Genomic DNA, 26,487 nt, shown 5'->3' on the forward strand with positions numbered 1-26,487 from the left:
TAAAATTTACATGGAACCAACACACACACACACACACACACACACACACACACACACACACACACACACACACACACACACCAGAGAATTAAGTTATCGGAGCAGTCTTCCTTACACATTAATAGCCACCAAGGAACACACTCATTCCTTGCCACAACCCTTGTAATATGAGCACCACAATTTTGAGTATTGTCACAAGTATATCATATAACCAAGACTCACATTCACCAACACTTTGCTCTCACTCCACCACTCTCTTGAGGCTCCACAGAAGGCTGGTCAGGGGGGCTTCAACACATAACATTTATCCTCCAATTTTGTATACTGCTGACTCTCCTTTTAGTGGCATCTCAGAGGGCCTTTTTTCGCTCATTTTGTTGCCCTTTGCCAATTGAGTTTCCAGGGTTTCTTCCTCCATATTATAGACTCCTTGTTAGTTAAAAGATCTGTGAAAACACTCAAAAACCACAGTAACGTCCATTATACTGTGTGTGGCATAATTCAGTTGAGGTCACAGGGGTATGGTAACACTGCCAATGACAGAACCTCTCACACAATAACTATGGAACACATCCCATCTTGCTCTGAAATGTGGACTAAATTCACTCCATTTCTACCAAAACTAATAACCAGATGACTAACATTAATATTTGGGCACCCTGGTGTCTTACATAAAATTAAGTAGAAGGTTCTGGTGGAAACAAAATAGCTACCAATTTTCTAAGGAAGGAGAGAATGAGTATCAGTCACTTCCTTATTCAAAAGTGCCTTGCTCTCTCACCGTAAGTTTTTCAGGCCATAGAGATGAGTAGCCAGATTTTCAAGACAGTTTCTCCTAATAATAATAGAAACCTTGCCACTCCATCACAAGAAACATGAAAAAATACCCTTAAAACATGAACATCTTTAACTAGAACCTTTGGAAACCAGTGATGGTGAGAGGGCAAAGCGTTTCAGAGTCTGTGTCTTAGTTGCAGTGTTTCCATGTCTGTGATACTTCTATGTCAGCTTCATTAGACCATCACTACAAAAATACCCTTGGAGAACCCTGACCACCTCCACAAAAGCCAGCCAAGAGTGGTGAGGCAAGACGACAAAGTATTTCCGAATAGAGTTCTTAATTAGAGAGCTGAGAACATTACCAACCCACACCACCACTTGTAATTAACTTATAGAGCTAACTTATTTACTTTACATAATAGAACGCTCTCTCTCTCTCTCTCTCTCTCTCTCTCTCTCTCTCTCTCTCTCTCTCTCTCGTAGTTTTGGAAGCCTTTGAAATATACATCTGATACATATGTCTAGACCGAGGAATATCCAGTATAGTAGTAGTAGTAGTAGTAGTAGTAGTAGTAGTAGTAGTAGTAGTAGTAGTAGTAGTAGTAGTAGTATATTTTGCAATTTCTCATGAATTCAACAAGGAAAGGAGCAAGTCAAAGTACAAATAGTAGCAGTAGTAACAATGGCAGTAAATTAAGTCGTTGTATAAGTAGTAGTAGTAGTAGTAGTAGTAGTAGTAGTAGTAGTAGTAGTAGTAGTAGTAGTAGTAGTAGTAGTAGTAGTAGTAGTGATGGTAACAGTAGCAGCAGCACAGTGAGAGGCTAACCCCAGTCTTGTCGATAGCATACACGAGCACACACACCAATACTGTCACCATCACCCAGCCTGCATCACCACCAGCCCCTGACACCCACAATGCATCACATCCACTCCCAGGTGAAAACAAAAGCAACAAGAGCAACACGACAAGGTTCAAACACTCCTCCTGTGGTATTAAGTAGCATATAAATAGTAAATACGAGATAACAAATATGTATCGCTTATAAAAAAAGTAACTATAGATTCACAATACATAAAATACATTGTCAACTATAGTATGAAAATCTGGAATAAGGTAGTACAAGTAAAATAAAGATATGCTGATTAAGTAATTATCATGTGATGGAAACTGGTATAGCAAGGTCAATACACAATTAATAATGACAAATCAGGGTTTTTTTCATTTGTCTACACCACTGAAGGGAAAGATGATAAGTGTTAGTGAAAATACATTACTGATAGCTAAGTGGAAACATACACACACGCACATACACTCAGGAAGGAAAGAACACACACATACACACTCAGAAAAGGAATACCATACATACACACACACACACACAAATACACACTAAGAAAACACACACACACACACTTAGAGAAGCAATAAAAAAGACAATAACAAGATCAGTGAGCCGAGAGTGAGCGAAGAGTGAACTGAGAGGACCACAAAGACAGCTGAGTGGTGAAGATGAAGACTGGTGAAGACTGAAGACTGGTGAAGAGTGAAGAGTGGTGCCTTGAACAATGAGTGACAGTGAGACAGAATGGGTGATGATATAAATACCTACACTACGAGGGAGAGAGTAAAAAAGACTTATTGTGTGTCGGGTAAATGATTCAAGAGTGTATTATTGTGCCAGGAGGGATAAGAGCTCAGGATTAAACTGGTTAGGGTGTATCAAGGTATCAGGAGGGAAGAGGAGTTAAAATTAGTTTCGGTAAGGGTGTATTTGTATTAGTAAGGAGTATAAGGTCAGATTTGGAGGTCAGGATGCATTAGTGTGTTATTAAGGGATAAGAGGTCAGGATAAGGTTAGGTTAGGATGTATCAGGGTGTCAGGGGTGGTGAGAGGTCAGGGTGAGGTGAGGTCAGGGTGTATCAGGGTATCAGGAAGGATATGAGGTCAGAGTTAGGTTAAGTTAGGGTGTATCAAGGTGATGGGGGTGGTGAGGGGTCAGGGTGTAAGGTCATTGGTGTACCGGCAAGTGGTGATTTACGAATGCGTGGTTTTGCATATTTTACGTTGTGGTTGATGTGATTTACTCTGATTCATTGATGTACAGCCCATTTTAAGATAGAGAAAACCATAAATGTGTGTAAAATGTTGAAAAGAGGCATTAAACTGTTTGACATTACAAGTTTTCATCCCTTTTTGTGAATAACAAATGCAAAATTCACACTTACAAATAAAAATCTATAAAAAAACAATCTACGCAAAAATATAAATACAAAATAAATATCAAATCATTAAAAATTCACACTTCATATAAAACTTTAGCATCACAACCTCCAAGGAACACAACAGATCCGAGCATCACCACCAGCAGTACCAGGCAGGGCAGGTGAGTCAAGAAGGGTGGGAGTGGCTTCATATATTGCTTCACTACTGCGCAACACACTCAGGCCAGTACTCTGGAACACTTACCCCACCAACAACACTACTTTCCAAGGCCACAAGGATGATTGGCTGGGTTCTTAAGACAGTTTCTCTGTTCATGATACAGAAACTTTGTTAATCTGTCCCTAAAACCACAAAAACACTGAAAAACTAGCATCATTTTAATTAGAACCTTTGAATGTAGTAAAATGCTTAGTTCTCTCACAACAACAATTTTCAAAGACCATAGATATCATTAAACAGCTTCTCAAGAGTCTTTTCCAGTTAATAATGTAGAAATCTTGTTAAAATGTTCCTAAAACCATAAAAATGCCCTTAAAAAACCAGCATCATTTCAAGTAGGGCCCTTGGAATGTAGTGCAGGAGATGGAGCAGTGTTTCAGTATGTGGCCCTCAGTGCACCGCCACACCCCTCACACACTACAGGGGCAAAGAGGGACAGCTACCCTACGAACACATCACTCTGTATTTAGTGGGGACTGGACCGGCACACCACACTGGCCAGGCACACTCACCGCTGGCTGCCTCACCTCACACACCACCCTCGCTTTGGTCTCCCTTCAACTGTTATCAAAGGACACACATAATGAGGTTCTTGGTTATTTTTCCTATTAATAATTCAGATTTCTTGTTGAATTAATACTAGAATCATGAGACACTTGAAGACGACAATAATTTTCCTTAGACTGATGCTCTCATTCACTTGTCTATGTATTGCTTTTTTAAATATGCATGCAGCAAATTTACTATATTCCTGCAATAGTTTGCTTGCATTAATTACCTTATGGCATGTAAACACAGGATGGAAAGTGCTTTAGTTACACTGGACGAAAAAATGAGTACCAAAAATCTCTCATTGTATGACTAATGAACACAGGACAATGAACACTTAATATCCCAATCTTCCTAGAGCATTCTGCAGACAGTTGAGAAATAGAGGAATGCCAAATATCTCTCAAAAACAAAGAAGTATGAACACTAATGAACACAAAAGATTAACTAACCATGAGTCTTCCTATGATTTTCCCTGCCATGAAAAACAACTGCAAATACCAAAAATCTGTTGCAAAAATAAGCATAAAAAACTAATGAACACCAAAGAGTGAACACTAAGTATCTTTGAGTTTTGCTTCAGTCCTCCCTTGTCTCTGCCTTTGTCCTTTGAAACTTTGCCAGCAATTACATTCCCAGCTGTGGTTCCCCTCGTGGCCAGTGTGCCACACCTGGTCCAGGGAAATAAGCACTCACACTCGCCCTAACAACCCACCACTTGTACACTGTCACAGCCTTGCCTCTCTCTGCCCCACAGACAGTGCTGCCACCTGCTGCACACACAGCTACTGTCTTCACTGATACTCTGCTACTAGGCAAACTGTCTCTCTATCACTCTCTCTCTCACACTATCTGAAAACTATGATTTTTTTTTTAATTCTTGCATGAATTCCACGTGTACTATCAGATTTCCTTCAATACAAAAATAATATATAAATAAAATTAACTTGATATTCCAATAATATCAATTTCAGTTATACTAATAATATCAATTTCTCTTCAAAGCATTACTGAGAAGAAACATTAATTTCCTTCACATTAACTAAATGTTCATAAATTTTATTTATCCTATAACATAAGGCAAAAAAAAGTTTAAATAACCTAATTTTCAGTTAACCTCAATGTTTCCTTCAACAAACAAGGAGTTTAGATGACTGAGCATCCACACACCACACACCACACACCATTAACCTTCCCTCAGTCAGGAAAGAGAAAACAATTACATATTTAGGTGACTTGATTCACCAACACCCACACCATTTTTCACAGGGAAAGATAGAGAGAGAGACAGAAAGAGAGGTCAGCTTGGTGAGACACAGTGGCCCAGCAGGCTGGGCAGGGCAGGGAGAGGCCTGGCCAGACTAACACCCTAATGTAGGAACACCTTTTTGTGACATGAGTGACGTGTGACCCTGTAAACCTTGTGTTGTGGAGCGTCTGGAAGGATGATGCGACTTGCCTTACCTTTATGATTTGTTGATTACACCATGTACATATACATATAGTACACTATATAAAAAAGATATAAATCTGACTGGTGGCTATCTGAGAGTCGCCCAAAGAACAGAACCGCAAGGACAGACACCAATACAAGTCAAAGTAGTCGTACGCTGGAAGCTTTTTTGATTGCAGAAACAAAATAGAAATTTCGTGCAACACTGTTTTTTTTTTTAGTGTAGTATTTTGTGCACACTACCCAAGCAACCAAGGCATGAACCAGGATTACTTTTTGACACAACACAAAACCACAACAAAAACATTCCCGATTGCGTCACAAGAAGGAGACGACAGCAGCCCGTCCCCTCCCGGCACCCAGCCCCCACCACCGCACCTCACCCAGGCCACCAGGGGGACACTCCAGCTGCCCCATGTGTGCTGCCAGCAGTGCAGGGTCCTTGCCACACTACTACTAGACCCACAGACACACACCTCAACACCTCACCGGGGTAGCCTGGTGGTCAGGGCGGTGGTGAGTCACTGCAGCACTCGGGAGAACGGACCAAAATGAACCGTGAATTAATGGCGTACTGCACACATTACTGAGATCACCACTAACGACACAATGAATTATGCACAGACAGGTGTTTTCACTGCACCTGGTGGAGGGAGGAGCTCTGACAGCCGGGCCACCACCCCTGCCCCAGGCGTGTGGCGTCAGCTGACCCCCACCTCCCTCCCCCCTGCCTCACCACCATCAACAAAATACAAAGAGTATCCAGCCCAGTGTCTGCTATATACAAATGATAACCCCAGATGCTATGTACAGCCAGTGACAGCCCCTCCCCCCTCCCTCCCTCCCCCCACCACGCACACCCTCACACTCTCCGCTGCCACCCGGGAGCCGGACACAGTCTGGCCCCGGCACACGGCACACAAGGAGCTCGGCAGCGGCAGCAGCGGTGTGAGCTGTAGGTCACGGCCGGACACTCGCTGGACTGGCAGGCAGGCTCACCCTCGGGAAGCAGCGCCACAGTGCCCGAGGCACCGCACGTCCTGGCGGCGCCGCCAAACCTCCGAGCAATAAATAGAAGCAACAAGCCGGGGCATGGGAGTGTCCTCGCCTCTCACTCTCACTCTCACCTCTCACCTCTGGGGCTGCTAACAAGTCGGTCTCCAGGAACTTTGTGTGCTCAACTCATGAACCGGCCCTTGCAGTCCTCCACGTAGGATTGCTGAGGGGGGATCTGGTAGAGCTGGTGCAGGTCCTGCTGGCCGGGCTGGCCGGGCGAGGGTCACATGAACCTGGGCCGGAAATGGTGCATGGGGCCTCTCATCATGGCCGCCGCCCCAGGAGGCATCCCCCGCCCCATTATCATCATCATGCGTGGGTCCATGCTGCCGTACATTTGCTGTGGGGCAACAAAGAGCTGCGTCAACACTGGCAATGTCACTCCCCTCACCTCTCCCCTCACCACGTCAGGTGTGCTGTGGTTGGCCACTGCCCTGTGGAGCCTCAGGGTGGCTGCTAACCAACAATGACAACCCTGCCACTGTTGAGAATGTAACTCAACTCTCACATGACCACACATGATCTGTCCAGACCCTTACAGCCACTAAAAGGACTGAAAACCTCAATGATTGCTTGTGACATCAGCAGTGTTCTTCAAAATGTTATTATAAACCACCACAACAAGGAACAGTCTGGGGCAATCAGTACCTGCTGCTGTATCATGGTGGGGGGAAGGTAGCGGTGCATCTTTACGTTGTGGGGTCCGCCGGGCACGCCAGGACCGCTGCCGCTGCCTGATGCCATAGCTGCCATTGCTGCCATGGCTGGGCCGCCCAGGTTGGCCATGCCCCCTCGTGCCCCAGGGCTGAGGGCGGCCATGTTTGGACTGCCAGTGGGGATGCCCGTGCTGCCACCGGCCCCGCCCGCTGGGGAGCCACGCCCCACCATGCCCATGTCACCGTAGATAGGAGACGCATTCTGTGGGGTCAACACACATTTGTATACACACTTGGTCAAGCAATATTCAGTGCATAAATAATTCATTCAATAAGGAGACACATTCACTGGTCACAACACTCAAAACTCACATCAACAACACTTCATCCACTAAAGCACTACCATCTAGCTTTCTACCTCCACCATTACCACAGAGAGAGAGAGAGAGAGAGAGAGAGAGAGAGAGAGAGAGAGAGAGAGAGAGAGAGAGAATTGTAGAGGCAAGATGGAGAACCTCTACATAAACTTTCTTCTAACACTAAGTGCTCTTAACCATCACACTAAACTGTCTTAACAGTTGCACACACACACACACACACACACACACACACACACACACACACAATGCATTTTCCTAACAGCCAATACATTCATAAACTCTCCTTCCATGAAAATTCCAACAGATAAAAAAATAAATAGTACAGCTCTCTCTCTCTCTCTCTCTCTCTCTCTCTCACCCACAGCACAAAGATTTAAGAATACACTATGGAATAAATGCTATTTATTCAAAAGAAACTACAAATTCATATAATTAATCTGCAAAGCTTCTTACAGATATAAAAATTCATATGGGAAACTTATCAACAAGACTATGCTGCGTTTCTTTATCTCTTTCCAAAACTGTTGCTATTTACAGGCACAGACTTATCGCTATACCACAGTTAAATGGGGAGAAAGCTTGTCTCAGGTAAGCTATGTGTGTGTATGAGTGTGTGTTTCGCTGTGTGTGTGTGTGTGTGTGGGTGTGTGTATCTAATTATATGTCTGTTTTGTCTTTCAGCATGTGTGAATGTGTATGTGTGTGTTTGTATATGTAACTTTTGTATTTTATCATGTGTGTGTGTGTGTGTGTGTGTGTGTGTGTGTGTGTGTGTGTGTGTGTGTGTGTGTGTGTGTGTGTGTGTGTGTGTGTGTGTGTGTGTAGAAGTAGTAACATTTCTATCAATTCGCACTGCAGAAGTCAACACTCCTACACTCTCCCTACTCTATAAAAGTCTTTAGTCACCTAGCACACTACTGAAAGGCCAGAGTTTCCACCACAGTCACCACTATCACCACAATCACCACCACAGGAGATCACCACACTCACTGCTCAGTCACACCACACGCTGCACCATCAGGCACCATATTCATAACAAACACATCACCATCATCATTTTCAGTCTGTCATTCCACTCCAGGCAAAGGTAAGGTAAGGTAAGGTAAGGTTAGGTTAGGTTAGGTTAGGTTAGGTTAGGTTAGGTTAGGTTAAGGTATGGTAAGGTAAAGTTAGATTAGATTAGGTTAGGCTAGGTTAGGCTAGACTAGGCTGGGTTAGGTTAGTTAAGATTATATTCAGTTGTGTAAGGTTTTTAAAATATATAAGGTTAGATTAGGTATGGCAAGAATATATTTTGCTAGGGAAGGTTTTGTCAGGCATATGAATTAACTAGATTAGGTCAGGTCAGATTAGATCAGGTTAGGTTAGGTAAGGTTAGGTTCAGTTTACATACCACCTCTGCCCCATTTCAGACTCACACCATGCCACAGCCACCACATTCACTACCACACACCACACTGCAAGACCACACTACAATCTCCTGCTTTAGTATGCCTCCTAGCACTACACTCCCTCATGAACACAGCTCCTCACACTGGGCAAGTTAAGTACACACTGAGAGGGAGGAATGGAAGCAAAGTTAAGAAATACAAGAAAGGAAAAGGAAGTGTAAATGACATAGCAAAAAGGAAAGATATGGAAATAAAGAAATGGAAAATTAGGCAGAAGGTGTATGTTACATGAAAGAATGAAAAGATATAGAAAAAAAGACAAATCTTGTTCTTTTCTTTCTTCCTGCATTTTCACTTTCATCTTATTCCTATATCATATCTACTTCCTTTCCTTTCTTTTTTATACTGTTCCTTTTGTGTTAACCCTATTTCCTTCCTGTCTATATTCCCTCCTCCCATTCCTCCCTCATCTTCATCTTTCCTTCTTTCTTCCCTTCCTTCACTCCCTCTCCTCCAATAATGCCACAAAATTCTCATGAGATTCTCAACACAAGCAGTAGAGACTCAAATATACAAGTACATGATAAATAAGACACCTTTCGTAGCAGCACAAGAACATACACTAAGGTCAATTCTATATAATCTTGGCTTCACCCACAGTTAGTCCATTATTTTCTAAAGGTGCTAGCAGACTGAATGTTAATGATAAAAATAGATAATAGATATGTAGGCCGTTAATAAAATAAGTAAAATAAAAAGAGTAAGTAAATGTTCTCATGCTACTATTAAAGATGCCTCTGTTTCACCTTTGGATCTGTTATACCTCTCATTTCTTCAAGTAGCTACCCAGCACATCACTCTGTAACATAATTATATACTACAACTATTAAATCTTATGTAACAAGTATCAGAATCCCCAAACTCCCCAGAAACAAAACAATACGTATGCTAATTCTTTGTGTTTGCGAATCATGTTTGTTAACGCCTTGCTGCCTCACCACGACTGTCTTCAAACGCTAGAGACAGTTTCATCCTCAAGCTTTTTTCTAAGCTGACAGATCCTTACCAAAAGTACTTATAGAATCATGAAAAAAAAAAAAAAAACATTTCAAACTTGCCACTTGACATGTCTTTGTTGAATTATCACATCAAATCATAAATAAAACATAAAAAAACAATCTTGACAATCTTTTCAACTTCCACTGTAGCCTGGTAGAGGTAGTGGGTAAGACGGCAAAACGCTTCCAAACACGACTCAAAGTTCTTGGCAAAAAACAAACCTTCCTTCTGTGTTGAGGGAAGGAAGGACAAGGCTATGTAGTTACTGCAGTGTTACCTCCCCTAAAGGTTCCCCGTTCCACCCCATCCCTGCCAAGCCTTCCCTCCCGTGTGTGTGTGTGTGTGTGTGTGTGTGTGTGTGTGTGTGTGTGTGTGTGTGTGTGTGTGTGTGTGTGTGTGTGTGTGTAAAGGGCAGGAAGGCTTGGCACATTCCTCCCAGCTGACTGACTTGCTTTGATTCTCAGGTCTCTGGTTTGGCATACACACCACACACCACACACCACACACCACACCCACGCCTGCATCCACACGTCTCTTTTGATTGCCCCTCCTGCCACATGTCAGACTAGCCTCGGGTTAGTAGCAGACAAATGCCACGTCAGCGATACTGGATACGAAGAAAGGCATAAGTGAGTGGTGATTTACAAACATTCCATCAACTCCCAATGTTAATGTTTGAAGACTATGTAATTAAACACGAGTCAATGTTAAATTAGAAACGCTAGATTAGCTTTCAATGTTACATAATTTTCTTCTCTCCTAATCTATATTTATGAATGAGAATCTAGTGAAGTGTCTTGAACCTCTAACTGCCATGACCTCCTCCAGCCTATCCAAGTGTTGAGTGAAGGCTTGGTGTGATTCTGAAATACACCACCAAAGGCAAAACAAGTCAAAATCTCAAACCTATTAATGCCTCAAATTAAATTTTTCTCTCAGTAAAATTATCATCTATTACTCAGATCACCAGTGCTATTAACAGTCAGAGGGCAAACATATTGAGTATTGCATCAAGCACACTTCACAATGCACACTTCATTCTCTCTCTTACAATTGTTCTATTATTCATGTTATTTGTAAATCTTAACTCACCCATCCTTAAATAACCTAAACAAAGATTTCAGTCAATAAAGGAAGATCAATATTTCCTTAACGTAGTAATTCCCTTAACTTTGTAACACAGATGTGACTTTCTAACCGTTGTGTGTGTGTTTGTGTGTTGGAAATTGATCCCCACACCAGCAAACTATCCTGCCCATTACTTACTATTAGTGGCAGACAAGACACACTCACTCATACACTCACACTCACACACACAGACATACATACTACACTCACTCACACACAGATAATAATAAATGAATGAAATCTTTGTGCGAGTCAGCCTATGCAGCACACAGCCTTTAAGTCTCATATGGCTAAATATTTGCATAGCTCTAACATTCCACAGTGAAAGTTTGACTCCAGTGTTGCCGTCACTTGGTGAAGACAGACAGACACACATCAGATACAGGGCCTGGCAAACACTGGCAAGCAGGGACACAGGCAATACAGGTGATGCAGCAACAGGCAAGGAGAAACACACTATTACCATGTATCTAATTCCAATCTATTCCAAAGCATAATGGAAACTAGGGATCTGCAGGGTGTACAGCCATATCATGTCATCACCGCAGACTGAATACTGGCAGGCCACTCAGGCTAAGTATACACCTTACTTGTTAACTAGGCCCTCGGTGAATATAAAAGGCTCTTGTAGATGTTGGTAGCCTTCACTTCCCTGTTAATACATTGGTCAGTATTCCACACCATGTCAGCCTGTGTTTCAGTATCCATCATGTCTCTCCTGTCCTGTTCCAATGTCCTGTGCTGCAGTGTGTGCCAGGCCCACTCGAGCCTCATCCCTCCCTCCCACCCTCCCTCTTCCCTGGACTCTAAACACTCACATGCCACCACTTGGAATGCCAACAAGAAGTCATGATAAAACATTCTTTATGAGATATAATGCAAGATCTGGGAAATAAGAGGAACATTTCAGAAAATATACACCATTTTGTTTCCCATGGCAAGTATGTAGTATTTAGTAGAATGAAGTAAGCTAACTCTATGTTACTTCATAATGGCAATATAAACAGGCGACGCTACACCGTACTGCTAAAGCTACAGGAGAGTAATTCGTGTCAGGTTTCAACACAAACATCACGGCACAATTTAGGTGTTTCCCAGAGGTGGCCACCGCACACCCCCAGCGACGGCAGGACAAGTGCCACACACAGGCCCCTCACACGGTGCCACGGCCATGGCCACCCCCGGCAGTGCTTCCCTCTCACTGTCAGGTATCCATGGCACATTCCTCCTCTTCTGGCAACTCCAGTCTCTCCACTTTTGCCACTCCAAACTCCTGGCCCTCCTCCTCTTCCTCTTCTTCCTCCTCCTCCTCCGGCCTGAGCCCCTTGTCGGGTTTGTCGGCGGGGTCGGCCTGCTCCTCCTTGATGCCCTTGGAGTCCAGGTACTGCTGCACACTGGTGTAGCCCATCTTGCCTAGCCGCTGCACGATCTGCCCCACCGCCTGCTGCCCGAAGGCCTTGCGACACAGCGAGCAGTTGCATATTCCCCTGCACACCGGACAGCACCAGTCTGGGTCCAACAGGGCCTTCCTGGCGTCCTCGCCATACCTGGTGCGTAGACATGGCCCGCAGAAGAAGCCACGCAGGCCGACGCACTTCCCAGACCGGCATATAGTCTTGGTGTCGGAGGTCTTCTGGCGGCACTGGTGGCAGGAGGTGCCGTTCTCCTGGTCGTGCGTCTTCTCCTTGGGTTTAGTGGCCACACGGTCCAGCATGTCTGTGGTGACCTCCTCAGGCTTGAGGATGTGCTCAATCTTGCGGCGGACGCACGGAGTACTCTTGCGCTTCTTCCTGGGCCCATCAGGAGCCGGCTTGCTGCTGGACTTCCTGGCCTTGGCCTTGCCAGTCTTGGGGGTGACCTGCAGGTTCTCCTTGATGCCCTCAGCCCCGCTCTGCTCCAGGAACCACTCCATCCAGGCCTTGGGGGACTTGGGGGCCTTAGCAGGCACACTCAGAGACTCTTTGTCCTTGTCCTTGTCCTTGTCCTTGGGTGGGCTGGACTTGACAGACGAGGGGACTTGGCCTTTTTCTTGGGTCGGTCCCTGTTGCCCTTGATGAGGCACTGGGCTAATATGGACGAGGTAAGACTGCCCGCATCATCCTGAAAAATCGACAAGATGGATTTACTCACAGCGATCTCGGTCACATCACTCTTAAAGCTTACTATAAATTTCTTTCTTTCTTTTTTTGTTTGTTTGGCTGACTGCCCCCTCCCCCTCTCTCTCCAAGCACCAACAAGGACACAAGCGGGTAAAGCAAGACTGCTGGGCTGGGACTTTCTGTTTTACTTTCTTTTTTTTAATAATTTTCTTTTTTTTTTTTTTTTTTTTTTACTTTTTAAACGAAGTGCCATTCATTACTTTAGTGTGTCAGTCCCCGAGTGTACAAAATGTCAGACAGCAAACCCCAAAAACTGTGTTCGTAAATCCATCTTGCCTTTGCACAGTGACGTATGCCGCACTGGGACGGAAGAGTCATTAACACAAGTACACAGGAAAGGAGCGGTGCCGGGTGAGACAGAATGGGAAGCTTGTAGGAAGTGAAGGAACAGGATTTTTTGGTTGGCATAAATAACAGACACCCGATAAACTGCCAGGAAACAGTTTATCGGGTTGTTAAGCTCCTCCCTTCAGTAAGAGGTACACTGGAGTCAAACTGAACTTAATCCAATCATTCTTGTTTAGTCTAGACACATAGTAAACACAGGGAGGTTTAATTTAACATGCAAAGAGTTGATTCAGTGGCTGGTGTACAATAATTTTGACAGGGTGCAGGCTTGGTACACACACACACACACACACACACACACACACACACACACACACACACACACACACACACACACACACACACACACATATTATGTCAAACTAGATATATAAACATGTTAATTTAAGCCTAATGAAACTTTGCATGGTACAATTAGATCAATAAACCATTTCACGGTATCTCTTATGTAATAGTGGGAGTGTAGAGAATGGAACCTCAGCACACACACACACACACACACCTCTTAATCAGCAGGTAATATATAATGCTAACCTAACACTCTAAGAACCTACGAGGAGTGTAGTCATATTTAGTTCACTCAGGTTTGCATCCTCCCTATAGAGCACTTAATACTCTTCCTATCTCTCTCTCTCTCTCTCTCTCTCTCTCTCTCTCTCTCTCTCTCTCTCTCTCTCTCTCTCTTCCCCTTCAGGTACTATATACAAGTCTTCATCTGTTCCTGACAACAGAGAATATGTCAACCAGAGAGTATTGAGGTAGTAGTGGTTTATATGTCCTTCAGCACACACATGCACCAGATGGCTGACACTTACCTGAACACAACCTACACCTGGACACAACACATCACTGACTCAAGATAACATGCAACCAACGCACAGTAAACAAGTAACCTACACCAGATATGTCACCCCCCCACAGATAACATGCACATAAAAGACAGCGTGTGGTGTGATATAAAAATTCAATCACTAATTATCCCTTAAAAAGTAAATAAAATAAACACATGCATATAACTGGATAAGATGAACGTTAAAGACATTTTCAAAGATAACATGCACATAAAAGAACACAAAGGAAGATAAACAGCAGCAGACTTGTTGAGATTAGAGGGCTGAAAATGAGGGTGACTATCAAATATACAGTGTGAAGAAAGGAAAAGGAAAGACAATCAATAGGACAGCATAGACTAAGATAAAAAATAAATAATAGAAAAGCACAGGCAAAAAAATAAGATAATATAGATGAATGATAAGATGGTTTAGATGAATAAAGAAATACAATAGGCAAAAATAGGAAAGCTTGGTGAATAATAACATATACATGAATATAAAGAGTTTAATGAGCCAGCCAACCCAATGACAGGAAAAAAAAAAATAAATAAATAAATAAATAAAAGAAGCAAACAAGGAATTTAGTGAGACAATGATCCCAGAAAAACTAAAAACACTCAAATTAACTAAAAATCAGCCCAGGAAGAGGAAAAAAGGGAATTAAAAGAAAAGAAAAAGAAAAAAGAAAAGAACAAATAATAGAGTTTAGTGAGACCATGAACCCAAAAACAGTAAAAATACACAAATAAACTAAAAAACAGAAGAAAATAAAGAGTTCAGTCAGCCCATCAACCAAGGAAGAAGAAAGAAAAAGGAAGAAAAAGGAAGAAAAAGAAAAGAAAAAAGAAAAAGAAAAAAGAAAAAGTTTAATGAGTGTGAACCAACCACCATACCAAACAAGATGCAGCACACATACACAACCACCACTCCTCCCCACCACCACTAATACAAGAGACTACAAGAGACATGACACACTAACCTCGCGCATTTTTCTCCGCCTGTGTTCCTCAGCTAATGCCGCCACTCCACCATCATCCTCCACATACTGCTGAGGGCAAAACACAACATTAACACACCACCAAAGGGATCTAAGACTCGATTTAAACTGTGTGTGGTGCCTCGTCTTTGTGTGGTGTCCTAGTCTTTCTACTGCTGTCTCTAGCATGCATGTGTGGTGTTCAAATCTTTCTACTACTGAGGAGAACAATATCAACTCATTTACACACCACTCAAGGGAACCCACTCTATTTAAATCATGTGTGGTACCCTAGTCTTTCTACTGCTGGCTCTATCTTGCTTGTGTGGTGTTCAAATCTTTCTTCTACTGATGAGCAAGACAATAATAACTCATTTACACACCACTCAAAGGAACGAAGAATATTTAAATAGTGTGTGGTATTCTAGTCATTCTACTGCTACCTCTATCTTGCCTGTGTGGTGTTCAAATCTTTCTACCACAGATGAGCAAGACAATAATAACTCATTTACACACCACTCAAGGGAACGAAGACTCTATTTAACATGTGTGTAGTATTCTACTCTTTCTACTGCTGCCTCTATCTTGCCTGTGTGGTGTTCAAATCTTTCCTCTACAGATGAGCTAGACATAATAATACCTCATTTACACACGACTCAAGGGAACGAAGACTCTATTTAATCTGTGTGTGGTGTTCTTATGCTTCTACTACTGCCTTTAGCTTGCTTGTGTGGTGTCCTAATATTTCTACAACTGATAAGGAGAATAATATTAACACACCACTTTCAGGAACATATTTTACACACCATCCAAGGGAACGAAGACTCTATTTAACATGTGTGTAGTATTCTACTCTTTCTACTGCTGCCTCTATCTTGCCTGTGTGGTGTTCAAATCTTTCCTCTACAGATGCGCTAGACATAATAATACCTCATTTACACACGACTCAAGGGAACGAAGACTCTAATCTGTGTGTGGTGTTCTTATGCTTCTACTACTGCCTTTAGCTTGCTTGTGTGGTGTCCTAATATTTCTACAACTGATAAGGAGAATAATATTAACACACCACTTTCAGGAACATATTTTACACACCATCCAAGGGAACCAAGACTCTATTCAACCTGTGTGTGGTGTCAAGTCTTTCTACTGTTGCCTCTAGCTTATCTGTATGGTTTTTAATGTTTCTACTACTGATGAGCCAAAAACTAGGATGAATAATAGCTCTTATGGTCCTCACATCATATTTCAGGTAATGAGCATTGAGCCTACTTATATGTCAGTCAATCCTTACTCCACACAAGGATTATTAGTCACACCTCATGCTGTTCCTGGAGGTGTTTTGAGACTACCCTCTTAAAACCCCTCCTCTATCTACCTATATATTGATTCATCCTTACTCCACACAAGGAATATTAGTCACACCTCACTACAATCCAATTCTCAACTCAAACCAAGGACAAAACTTCACAAAAAGATGCAAAAAGATGTGAGTCTAAGATGCTGCTGGACACTGGAGCAAGAGAACAAGGACTAAATAAACGCACCATCCCAAAACTAGAAGGAAATAACAAAACTAAAAAATAACTACAAACATTGATCACGCCTCACTCTAATCCAATTCTCAACTCAAACCAAGGATAAAAGTTCACAAAAAGATACAAAAGATGTGTCAGAAGATGCTAATTGCACAGGAGTAAGAGAATAACGAATAAATAAATGCACCCATCCCAAAACTAGAAGAAAAACAACAAAACTAGAAAATAACACAAGGAATATTAGTCCAATTCTCAACTCAAAACCAAGGATAAAACTTCACAAAAAGATACAAAAGATGTGTCAGAAGATGCTAATTGCACAGGAGTAAGAGAACAATAAATAAATAAATGCACCATCCTAAAACTAAAGAATGAAACAAAAGCAGTAGAATAAATAAATAATGAAAAAACCAAAGACCTTCCCTCAAAAAACTCACAAAAGCAACAATCCAAGGAACCACAAGAAAAAGGAAGACAAAGAAAGGAAACTTAGTGATGAATTCAAGACTATAGTAGGTCTCTCTCCCTTGACATCACAAACAGAATGAGTTGATTTGGCTGTGGGGAAGAGTGACGAGTGTGAGGGAAGACAACAGAGTGAAAACTAATATAAAACATGGTGGTGAAGGGACAAAAAGCAACAGTGAGTACAGAATTAAAGACTGCATCAGGAATGAGGAGGTTTAGCCAAAAAGAGAAAGAGAACTGGCTGAAAACTGGTGCACAAAATTGAGGTGGGAAAGAGTAAATACAAGTGGTTCATTTGGCAAAAGTTGGAGGTCTTTACTTCACAATACACACACAACACACACACACACACCACAGTAAATTTCCACACTCACCAAAGTCTCACTGACCAAAACACTACAAAAACCAAAACAAGTGTGGCAGAAGTCAAAAGCTCACTGATTACAATGCTACAACAACAAAAGCAGGAACAAGTGCACAACAAAGATTCAAGCCTCACTGATTACAACACTACAACAAGAACAAAAACAAGAACAAATGTGTTGGAAGTCAAATCCTCACTAATAACAACATACAAGGAAAACAAGAAAGAACAAAAGCTTCACTGATAACACAACACAAGAACAACAAAGAAAGACAAAGATCAAAGCTTCACTGATTACAACACTAGAACAACAAGAACAAGAGTAGCAGAAGTCAAACCCTCACTAATTTAAACACCACAACAAATAACAAAACACTCCCTGATAACAACACAACACAAGAACAACAAAGAAAGACAAAGATCAAAGCTTCAGTGATTACAACACTAGAACAACAAGAACAAGAGTAACAGAAATCAGTCCTCACTAATCAAAACAACACAACACAGGAACAACAAAGACTAAAACCTCTGATTGCAACACTACAATAACAATAACAATAACAAGAGTACCAGAAGTCAAGTCCTCACTAGTCAAACACCTTCCCTGACAACACAACACAGCAACACCACAAAACAAAGCTTCACTCACAACACAATAAGAGTGGCAGACTAACCTGGGCTGCCACGAGGTTCTGGACAGGCGTGGAGACTCGGGAGGAGTGAGCGCTGGCCTCCCCATTGATGGAGTCTGGCCCACCTTCCCCTCCACCACCACCATCGCTGTTCTGGCCACACACCGACATGTGCTGGGGCCAGTGGGATTGCTGGAAGGTAGATGAGGGTGTTAGTGAAGCTGAAATGTGGTGGTGGTGAGTTGACTGGTGATTTAGTGGTGGTGAAGAAAGATGTTGGTGTTGGTGAGGCTGAGATGTGGTGGTGTCTGTTGAGTTTGTGTTGGTTAATTGACTGGTGACTTAGCTGTGGTAAAGGCTGAGATGTGGTGGTGTGTGCTAAATTTGAATTGGTGAATTAGCTGGTGTCTTAGTAGTGGTGGTTTGTGTTGATGGTTTGTGTTAATGGTGAACTGAGTGGTGGTGTGTCTGTGCTTCACAGGCATTTTCCCCTTTATTATGCATGACAAAAACTGTGACTAAAAAAGAAAGCCTGCTAAAGTACTGGTGCCCAAAAAAGATCATGAGAGTTTGCCAAATGTATGAAATAAGCATCTTGGAACCTCCTTCTTATGAATTCAAGTCATAGGAAGGTGGAAATACAGAAGCAGACAGGAAGTTCTGCATCACTATCTGTGCAATGAAAGATAGGGTAACACACACACACACACACACACACACACTCACCTGGCATGGGTAATCACAGTAGGAGGTGTTCCAGCAGCAGAAGAATAGCGCTTCCTTCCCACAGTTGGCACACCACTGCTTCCGCTTGGTTTCCTCCACCGCCCGCTGCTTCTCCGCTTCCATCTGCCTCCGCACCTCAGCCAGCCGCTCCATCATCTGCACTTCCATTTGCCGCCGCGCCTCCATCATCTGCGCCTCCATCTGCCGCTTCACCTCGTCCACCGCACGCTGCTTCTCCGCCTCCAGGTTTGCCCGCATCTCCACCAGCATGACATCAGCATTGTGCCGCACCTCCGCCACCTCCTGCTGGTGCCGCCAGTTGGTGCGCTCCAGCTCCAGCTGCAGCGCCGCCACACGGGCCTCAGGGGTGCCAGTCATCACTAGGCCACCAAGGATGTCCTCCAGTGTGGCACGCATCACTTCCGCCAACTTCTGTGAGTGTTTGTGCAGCTGTGCCGACAAGGGGCCAGCCTCAGGGGGAAGGTGCCGCGGTGGGGGGCCGCCAGGCATCCGTGCTGGAACCATCATGCCAGGACCCCCCACGCCGCCCACCATTCTGATCCCTGATGTGGTCATGATGGGTCCCCGGCCACCCGCCATGTTGATGGAACCAGGTGGAGGTGGCCCAAACACCCCTCTGGACCCCACACTGCTGGAGGGGGGTGCCTGAGGGTGGGACAGAGGCGGGGGTGGGGGGAGGTTTGCCGCACTGGCCTGAGGGGAGTTGCTGGATGAGGAGGAGACTCGCGTGGGAGCTGCCTGCTGTGAGTGGGAGGAGGGTGAGCTCTGTGGGAGGTTGTGGCCCACTGACGGTGATGTGTTCCTGTGGGAGGAGGTGGTGGAGGAAGTGGCAGTGGTGGCATCGGGTGAGGAGGGGGCAGTGGTGGTTTTGGCCTTCTGCCGTTCATTGCCCCCGGACATGGGAATGATGGAGATGGAGGGACTGAGTCTGGTGGTGTCAACTCCCGACGGCATTTTTACCTTCTCTTTCTCCCTCTCCCTCTCCTTCTCTCTGACTTTGTCTTTGTCTTTGTCCTTATCCTTGTCCTTGTCCTTGTCTCTCTCCACGGCCTTGGTAACACTGACGCTGCAGCCAAGGGACGAGATGTGCTGCTCCATGTTCTTGTTCTCCACCTCCTTCGTGGTCGGCGGGGACACATTCTTGCTACAGTTCTTGGCGGCGTCCTCTGCCGTGTTTCTCTTGTCCTCCTCGCTGTTTTCCTCCGCCCTGTGTGTCTCCTTCCGCGACAAGGTGATGCTGTCCCCGTTGGTCCTATCACCCAGACTCTTGCCGTCCAGCCTCGTTATTGCTATCGTCCCCATCGTCTTCATGAGCTGCACCGCATCCATTAGCGAGTTTCTGGCTGTCTCCTCTGCCTCTTCTCTCTCCTTCTCTCTGATGACACTCTCCCTACGCTCAAAATCTTCACTCGTGTCCATCTCCTCCTTTATCACTTGCTCCTCGGGCATCTCTTCTTCTTGTTGTTGTCTCACAGGCTCTTGTTCCATTTGCTCTTCTTCTTCTTCTTCTTCCTCTTCTCTAGTTAATTCCATTTCCTTCTTTATGTCTATCTCCATTTGGTCGCTGCTACTTGCATTGCCACTACTTTCACTGGTGTCCATCCTCCTCTCACTCCTCTCCTCAGTTTCCTTGTCCAATGTTTGTATTCTACTCTCCTCCTCACTCTCCCTTTCCACTACTGTCTTTTCTGTCGCCTCTTTCTCCCATTCTCTCCTTTCACTGTTATTTTCCTCTGTTTCCTGTTTGTCGTCACTTTTTTCTTTCCTCTTACTCTCACTTTCACTCTCACCGTCACTGGCACTTTCATTTTTTTCCTCGTCATCTTTGGGTATCACAGTTTTTTCCTTGAGTGGTTCTTCCTTCATTTCCTCATCATCGTCATTATCATCTTCATCATCATCGTCTGTGTCTTGATTCTCCACTTCACTTTTTATTCTTTCTTCCTTTTCTACAGCTTTATTTTCACTTGTTTTCTCTTCCCTAACATCTTCATTTGTAGGTTTAAGTTTAGTGTTGTTTGTGACTTTTTCCTCATCTTTATCAGTGCTTATCCTTCTCTTTTCTTTCACTTCCTCTCTTTCAATTGATTTTTCTAAAGTATCACTAAATTTTTCCTCTACCTTCTTTTCATCTCTCACTTCATTAGTTTCCACAGTTTTGTTAGTGTTTTCCCTACTTGGTATTCTCTCAGACCTCATTCCATTTTCTCCACCAATGCAACTGTCCTCCGTTTTCTTTGCAATTACTGTTTTCTGAATGACCGTCTCCTCTAACCTAACATTAACATTATTTTCAATTTTCACAGCTACTTCTGTTTGTGAATCTTCATCAACCTCTTTCTTATCCTGGCTATCCTCCTCCTCCTCCTCATCTTCTTCCTCTTCATCCTCTTCCTCCTCCTCCTCCTCCTCCTCTTCTTCTTTGTTATCATCATTATCATCATCCTCCTCTTCTCCTTCTTCCTTGATGTCCTTCTTCATGGTTTCCTCTGTTTCATCTTCATTACCATCCTTGTCACTTGCTGGAGCTGCCATTTCTTCATCCTCTCCATCTGAGCTGCCACCACCACCACCACCATCACCACCTTCATTCTTACCCTCTCCTCCTGCCCCTTCCTCTGCCTCCTCCTCACTTCCTGGTTCATTCTTCACAGCAGGGGACTTACCATTCACTAAGGAGGAACTCTCATCTTCCTGGTGACACTCTTCCTCCTCCTCCTCCTCCTCCTCCTCTTCCTCCTCCTCATCCTCATCCATATCTGAGTTGTCGGCAGAGGATTTCTGGCCCGGGTACTTGCCACAGTCCTCCATCTCCTCATCCTCCTGCTCCTCTGCCTTGTCTGTTGGTCTGAGAGAGACAGCGCTGAGGTTGACATTCTCCTCCTCTGAGTACGGCACTTCTTTGTCTTTGCTCTTCTCTCTCTCCTGGTTGGAATCTCGTCTTCTCGCCGCCTCAGTCTCCTGTGATGGGGATTTGCTGCCGCTCTTCCTGTGCCGGAGAGCCTCAGGTGTGTGGGTCGGCACCTCATTCTCTGTTTCAGTGCCCTGTGTGGCAGAGGAGGTACCAGACTCCCTCCTGCCGCGCCGCATGCCTCCTGCACTGTCTGTCGAGGCGATGGACGACGTCTCATCATCTGCAGGTCAAGTGAAGGAAGTGTTAGCACGTCATTTATTGGTTCATTACTTCCTTATTGAATTATTACTTCCTTTTTAATGTATTACTTCCTTCATCACAACTAGTAAATAAATTAAAATCCATATACACATAAATTTAGTATTCAAATTCTATCATCTTACAATCAGATACACAAAGGTAAATTTTTCACACAAGACTTTCAATACAAGCAAGATGTTCATATCTCCAGACACCAACAACCAAAAGCCTCATTGCACACTTCTCCCAGAGACAGCAGTAGGCAGGCAAGCACAGTACCTGAGTGAGCAGAGAGGCGGGAGAGAGCCCTGGACTGGGGACGGACCCTTTGAGGCATGGGACCCTTGTAGTTTGGCAGCATTATCTTTATCTGGTCAGGATCTGAAGGGTTGAACTGGATGCGGTGAGGAGCATACTTGAACTTGCCAAACTTCTCTCTTAGCTTGGCAATGTGTTCATTTACCTGCAGGAATGAGAGAAAGAGCTGAACAAACACCAAGGCACTTTAGTAACATCAAGAAATGTAACTTGGCTCACTAAAGTAGACATCTGGAATGGCCTAAAGGATAAGTGACTGAACTAAGAAGTGTGAATCAATTAAAATAAAAAAAAAAGGACTATATAAATAATGATACTACAAGAGTCTAGCTCAGGCTCTCTATCCTTCAATTAGGTACACACACACACACACACACACACACACACACACACACACACACACACACTGTTTACCTCCTGCAGACAAGCCTCCAGAGTTTTATTGCGATTCTTAAGGGGAGTTGGCATCTGTTCAGAGAATAGAAAACATTCCTTGATGGGCACCCACGACCTGTGGACCCAACAAAACATGAGTCACAATAACAACATTACACAACACACCACATGTCTTACATACCAAAAGTCACTACAATATCTATCAATCAATAACATAAGAACACAAAGAAACCAAGTACTCACCTGTCGTGCCGACCAAAAAACCGGACGTCAACATTGCCGTCTTTCCACTTGACGGCCTTGGCTGGCCAGAAAGGAAAGCCCTTGAGCCTCGCCCAGATGAGCGGATGAGCTGACCTCTGAGGAAGAGAGAGAGAGGACACCCTGATAGTGATGCACAGACTGGGAAAAATTCAAAACATATCATTAATGCTTGGAGAACAGTGACTGATTTTCATGCTAAAGATGGCTTGGGCTTCCCCCCAGGGCCTGGCCTCTTAATCCCCAGGAAAACTCTTGATCTTCAGAAAAAATAATGTGACAACACACTCACAGACCTAAAGTCCAACTCAAAAATATTAGGAGATAGATAGATGGTGGATGAAAACACACATATATTTGGATTAAATCATGCACACCACTCTGTATTACTTACACACACTTCTGTAAACCAGCTTTTAGGGTTCTGGTGAGCATTCATGTAGCAGTCGGGGCAAGTCTCTATCTCACTCATCTCCTGCTTCAGTATCTTCACCAGTGAGCGAGCCATTGAAGAAACCTTGGAATTAGCTGTGGGCAGGAAGGCATACCCGTCAGGAACAACATTATAAAGTCATAAAAGGGACAGCACACACTTATTCACTACTCACTCATTCTTACCTTGCTTGAACTATCACTAAACACTGCTCAACCTACCAAAGATAACAACAAGTAAAGTACAGGCAACCCCCGCTTAACGAAGGTTCACACAACGAAATTTCACTACATAAGTTTTGTATGTGATACAATGATGCGTCCTTTGTTTACATTCCACAGGTTGCCGGTTAGTGTCTTTCTCGTTTCACTCTCCCTCCCTTCATAAATTTAAGATCATCAACATTACAAAGTTACGTACATACATATATTAGTGTACATTATAATGACTTAAATGAAACTGCCTAAATGTTTAACTTCATAATTTTTACTTTCATTAAACCTTTCATTGTACTATGATGCACTCTCGCTTTGTTTACTCTGAATGGAAGTTCAAGTCAGGGGTTAAACTTGTTATAATTGGTTCACTAAGAAAGTTTCGCTTAACGAAGGGTTTTTTAGGAACATAACCCCTTCATTAATCAGGGGTTGCCTGTACAGGCAACTCCCGCTTAACGAAGGCTCACACAACGAAATTTCGCTACAACGAAGGTTTCCTTTTACTACCATCTGCTCATTTAATGAACACCAAACTCGCTTTAACGAAGTTTTATCCAGGTAATTTTTTCCAAGTTTGAAAGCCCCGCCATATCACGCCAGTCGACAGGCTTTTGAATACACCAGTGCCTCTCGTGACAAAAACGCTCACTCACTCCCCCTAGTTCAAAACAATAACAGCGTCAGCAGCAGCTCGTCTTCCTTCGCTCTAAATGCCACCAAAACGCCCTGCTATGTTGCCTAGCGTTGCTGAGAAGACCAGGAAGTCTCTTACTCTCGAAGTAAAATTGGATATTATTCACAGACACGAGAGGGGCGAGAAAACTAATAGCATTGCTTCCAACCATGGCTTGACTCCATTTATTGTCTACCATTTTCAAGTCAGCAGACTCTATTAAGAAGGCTGGTGAGATCATATCTTCCTTGCAAGCTAAAAGAACCACCTGAACTCGTGACTCTGCAATGGATAAAATGGAAAGCCTTGTGGAAATGTGGTACATAAGTTTTGTATGCGGTACAATGATGAGCCCTTTGTTTACATTCCACAGGTTGCCAGCTAGCGTATTCCTGCTCCACCCTCCCTCCCTTCATAAATTTAAGATCATCAACATTATAAAGTAACTTACATACATACATTAGTGTACATTATAATGACTTAGTCTTAAATTAAACTGTTTAAATGCTTAACTTCATAATTTTTACTTTCATTAAACCTTTTACTGTACTATGATGCACTCTCACTTTGTTTACTCTCAATGGAAGCTCAAGTCATGGGTTAAACTTGTTATAATTGGTTCACTTAACGAAAATTCGCTTAACAAAGGGTTTTTTTAGGAACGTAACCCCTTCGTTAAGCAGGGGGTTGCCTGTATTACATTAGTCAGTGACAGAGTGAAATATATGATCTCTGATATTTGTGTTATGCTTTAATATATAATACAAGTTGGAAATCTTTTTATGTTACCACTAGGAACTAATGGTCTTCTGGATTTTGTATGTGATAATTTGATTGGGTGTTCAAAACCAAAAACTACACCATTTACTTGATTTGTACATCTATCTACTCATACACACCAGGCCAACATTGCTGCTAGGAGGGCTGAGGGAAAAGGAGATAGAGTAGTGGGGACTCAAAACTGCAAGGATGGCAAAGGGAAATGGGAAAAGGAAAAGATATATAAAAGGATGGCTGAAGGAAGTGGGACAAGGAAAAGAGATACATACAGGAACAGACACTACAATATGAACATCAACCTGCCCATTACCAGTGACTCACCTCCATTGAATATCACAGAATTATGCACAATCCACCGGGCATCCGCCGAGAAGGCTTCCGTGGAGCCGTAGAACTTCCTCTTTATGTTCCGCTCCAGCGACGTGAAGTCCACCGGGTGCACCACGATGTCCTCATACGTCGGGAACTCTGTGGTGTCAACCGGCTTGGTGAACGGCTCCATCTGGTGGGAAGGAACCAACTGTCAGCGCCTCCAGCACCAAGTCAGCTAGAGGCACTCACCCACCAACACTGAACTGTCTAGGTCTCAATACAAATTTTTCATGTAAGAGGAGCTCTGACCAACAAAAATTGAGCACACAGTTTAAAGCAACAAGCCAACAAAGTGTCAGGATCTCTCTCAAGCACCAAGCCAAAAACTGTTCACATAAGAGAGGCTCTGGCTGGCCAACCAAGCTGATAAAAAAAAAAAAAAAGAGATGCCCATTGAAGGTGTTGCCCCTTAAGTCCAAAAGCAAGTCAAAGTGAAAAGTGTTGAAGTCATCCTCTGATTGCACTGCTAAGCTCCTGGTGGTGGACACCAGAGAGAGGTGTGCAAGTGATGACTCAAGGCATTTCTTCACTGTCTCAACACACCACAACTGTATCACTCACTAAACATAGCAACATGAATTCATTTACAGCTTACTATTGCTCAAAGATTTCTTTTCTTCCCATATTCCATAGATAAAATAAGGAATATATTACAATTGGAACAACTACTTCTACTACAGTTAGTAGTAGTAGTAGTAGTAGTAGTAGTAGTAGTAGTAGTAGTAATAGTAGTAGTTATCAATATTATTTTATATATTAATCTATGTAGTTACTTGATTCATATTTATTATTATCAATTCACTGAATTGATTTATCTATTAAATATTTATTGTGTTATTTTTTTATTCATCTACTCATATATCGTTTTATTTATCTATTATTTATTGACGCTTATCGTTTGTGATGATGGTGATGGTGATGGGC

The 26,487-nt window shown here is 43.3% G+C and overlaps 2 protein-coding genes across 2 annotated transcripts in view; one reads left to right on the top strand and one right to left on the bottom strand.

Moving 5' to 3' along the window:
- Positions 1-5,484: 5,484 nt before the first annotated feature.
- On the top strand, positions 5,485-6,440 carry LOC123511070 (WW domain-binding protein 11-like). Its single transcript, XM_045266688.1, has 3 exons — positions 5,485-5,643; positions 6,040-6,174; positions 6,216-6,440. Exons 1-3 carry the CDS (start codon positions 5,485-5,487, stop codon positions 6,438-6,440), a joined length of 519 nt encoding a protein of 172 aa, XP_045122623.1.
- Positions 6,441-8,052: 1,612 nt separating this feature from the next.
- LOC123512841 (protein kinase C-binding protein 1-like) overlaps positions 8,053-26,487 on the bottom strand; it is a 31,701-nt gene continuing 13,266 nt past the window's right edge. Inside the window, 10 exon segments of the mRNA XM_045269456.1 lie at positions 8,053-12,907; positions 12,910-12,996; positions 15,216-15,284; positions 18,254-18,403; positions 18,938-22,092; positions 22,392-22,575; positions 22,845-22,941; positions 23,070-23,185; positions 23,482-23,615; positions 25,513-25,693. Of these exon segments, the coding sequence (XP_045125391.1) occupies positions 12,101-12,907; positions 12,910-12,996; positions 15,216-15,284; positions 18,254-18,403; positions 18,938-22,092; positions 22,392-22,575; positions 22,845-22,941; positions 23,070-23,185; positions 23,482-23,615; positions 25,513-25,693 (4,980 nt within the window). The 3' untranslated portion in view covers positions 8,053-12,100.

This window comes from Portunus trituberculatus, chromosome 4 (genome assembly GCF_017591435.1).
Source record: "Portunus trituberculatus isolate SZX2019 chromosome 4, ASM1759143v1, whole genome shotgun sequence".
Classification (NCBI taxonomy): domain Eukaryota; kingdom Metazoa; phylum Arthropoda; class Malacostraca; order Decapoda; family Portunidae; genus Portunus; species Portunus trituberculatus.

Coding starts and splice junctions, on each gene's coding strand:
- LOC123511070 (XM_045266688.1), top strand. CDS start 5,485: ATGAACCAGGATTACTTTTTGACACAACACAAAACCACAACAAAAACA. Junction 5,644..6,039: donor GGACACTCCAGCTGCCCCAT/GTGTGCTGCCAG, acceptor TGCTATGTACAG/CCAGTGACAGCCCCTCCCCC. Junction 6,175..6,215: donor TCGGCAGCGGCAGCAGCGGT/GTGAGCTGTAGG, acceptor CTGGACTGGCAG/GCAGGCTCACCCTCGGGAAG.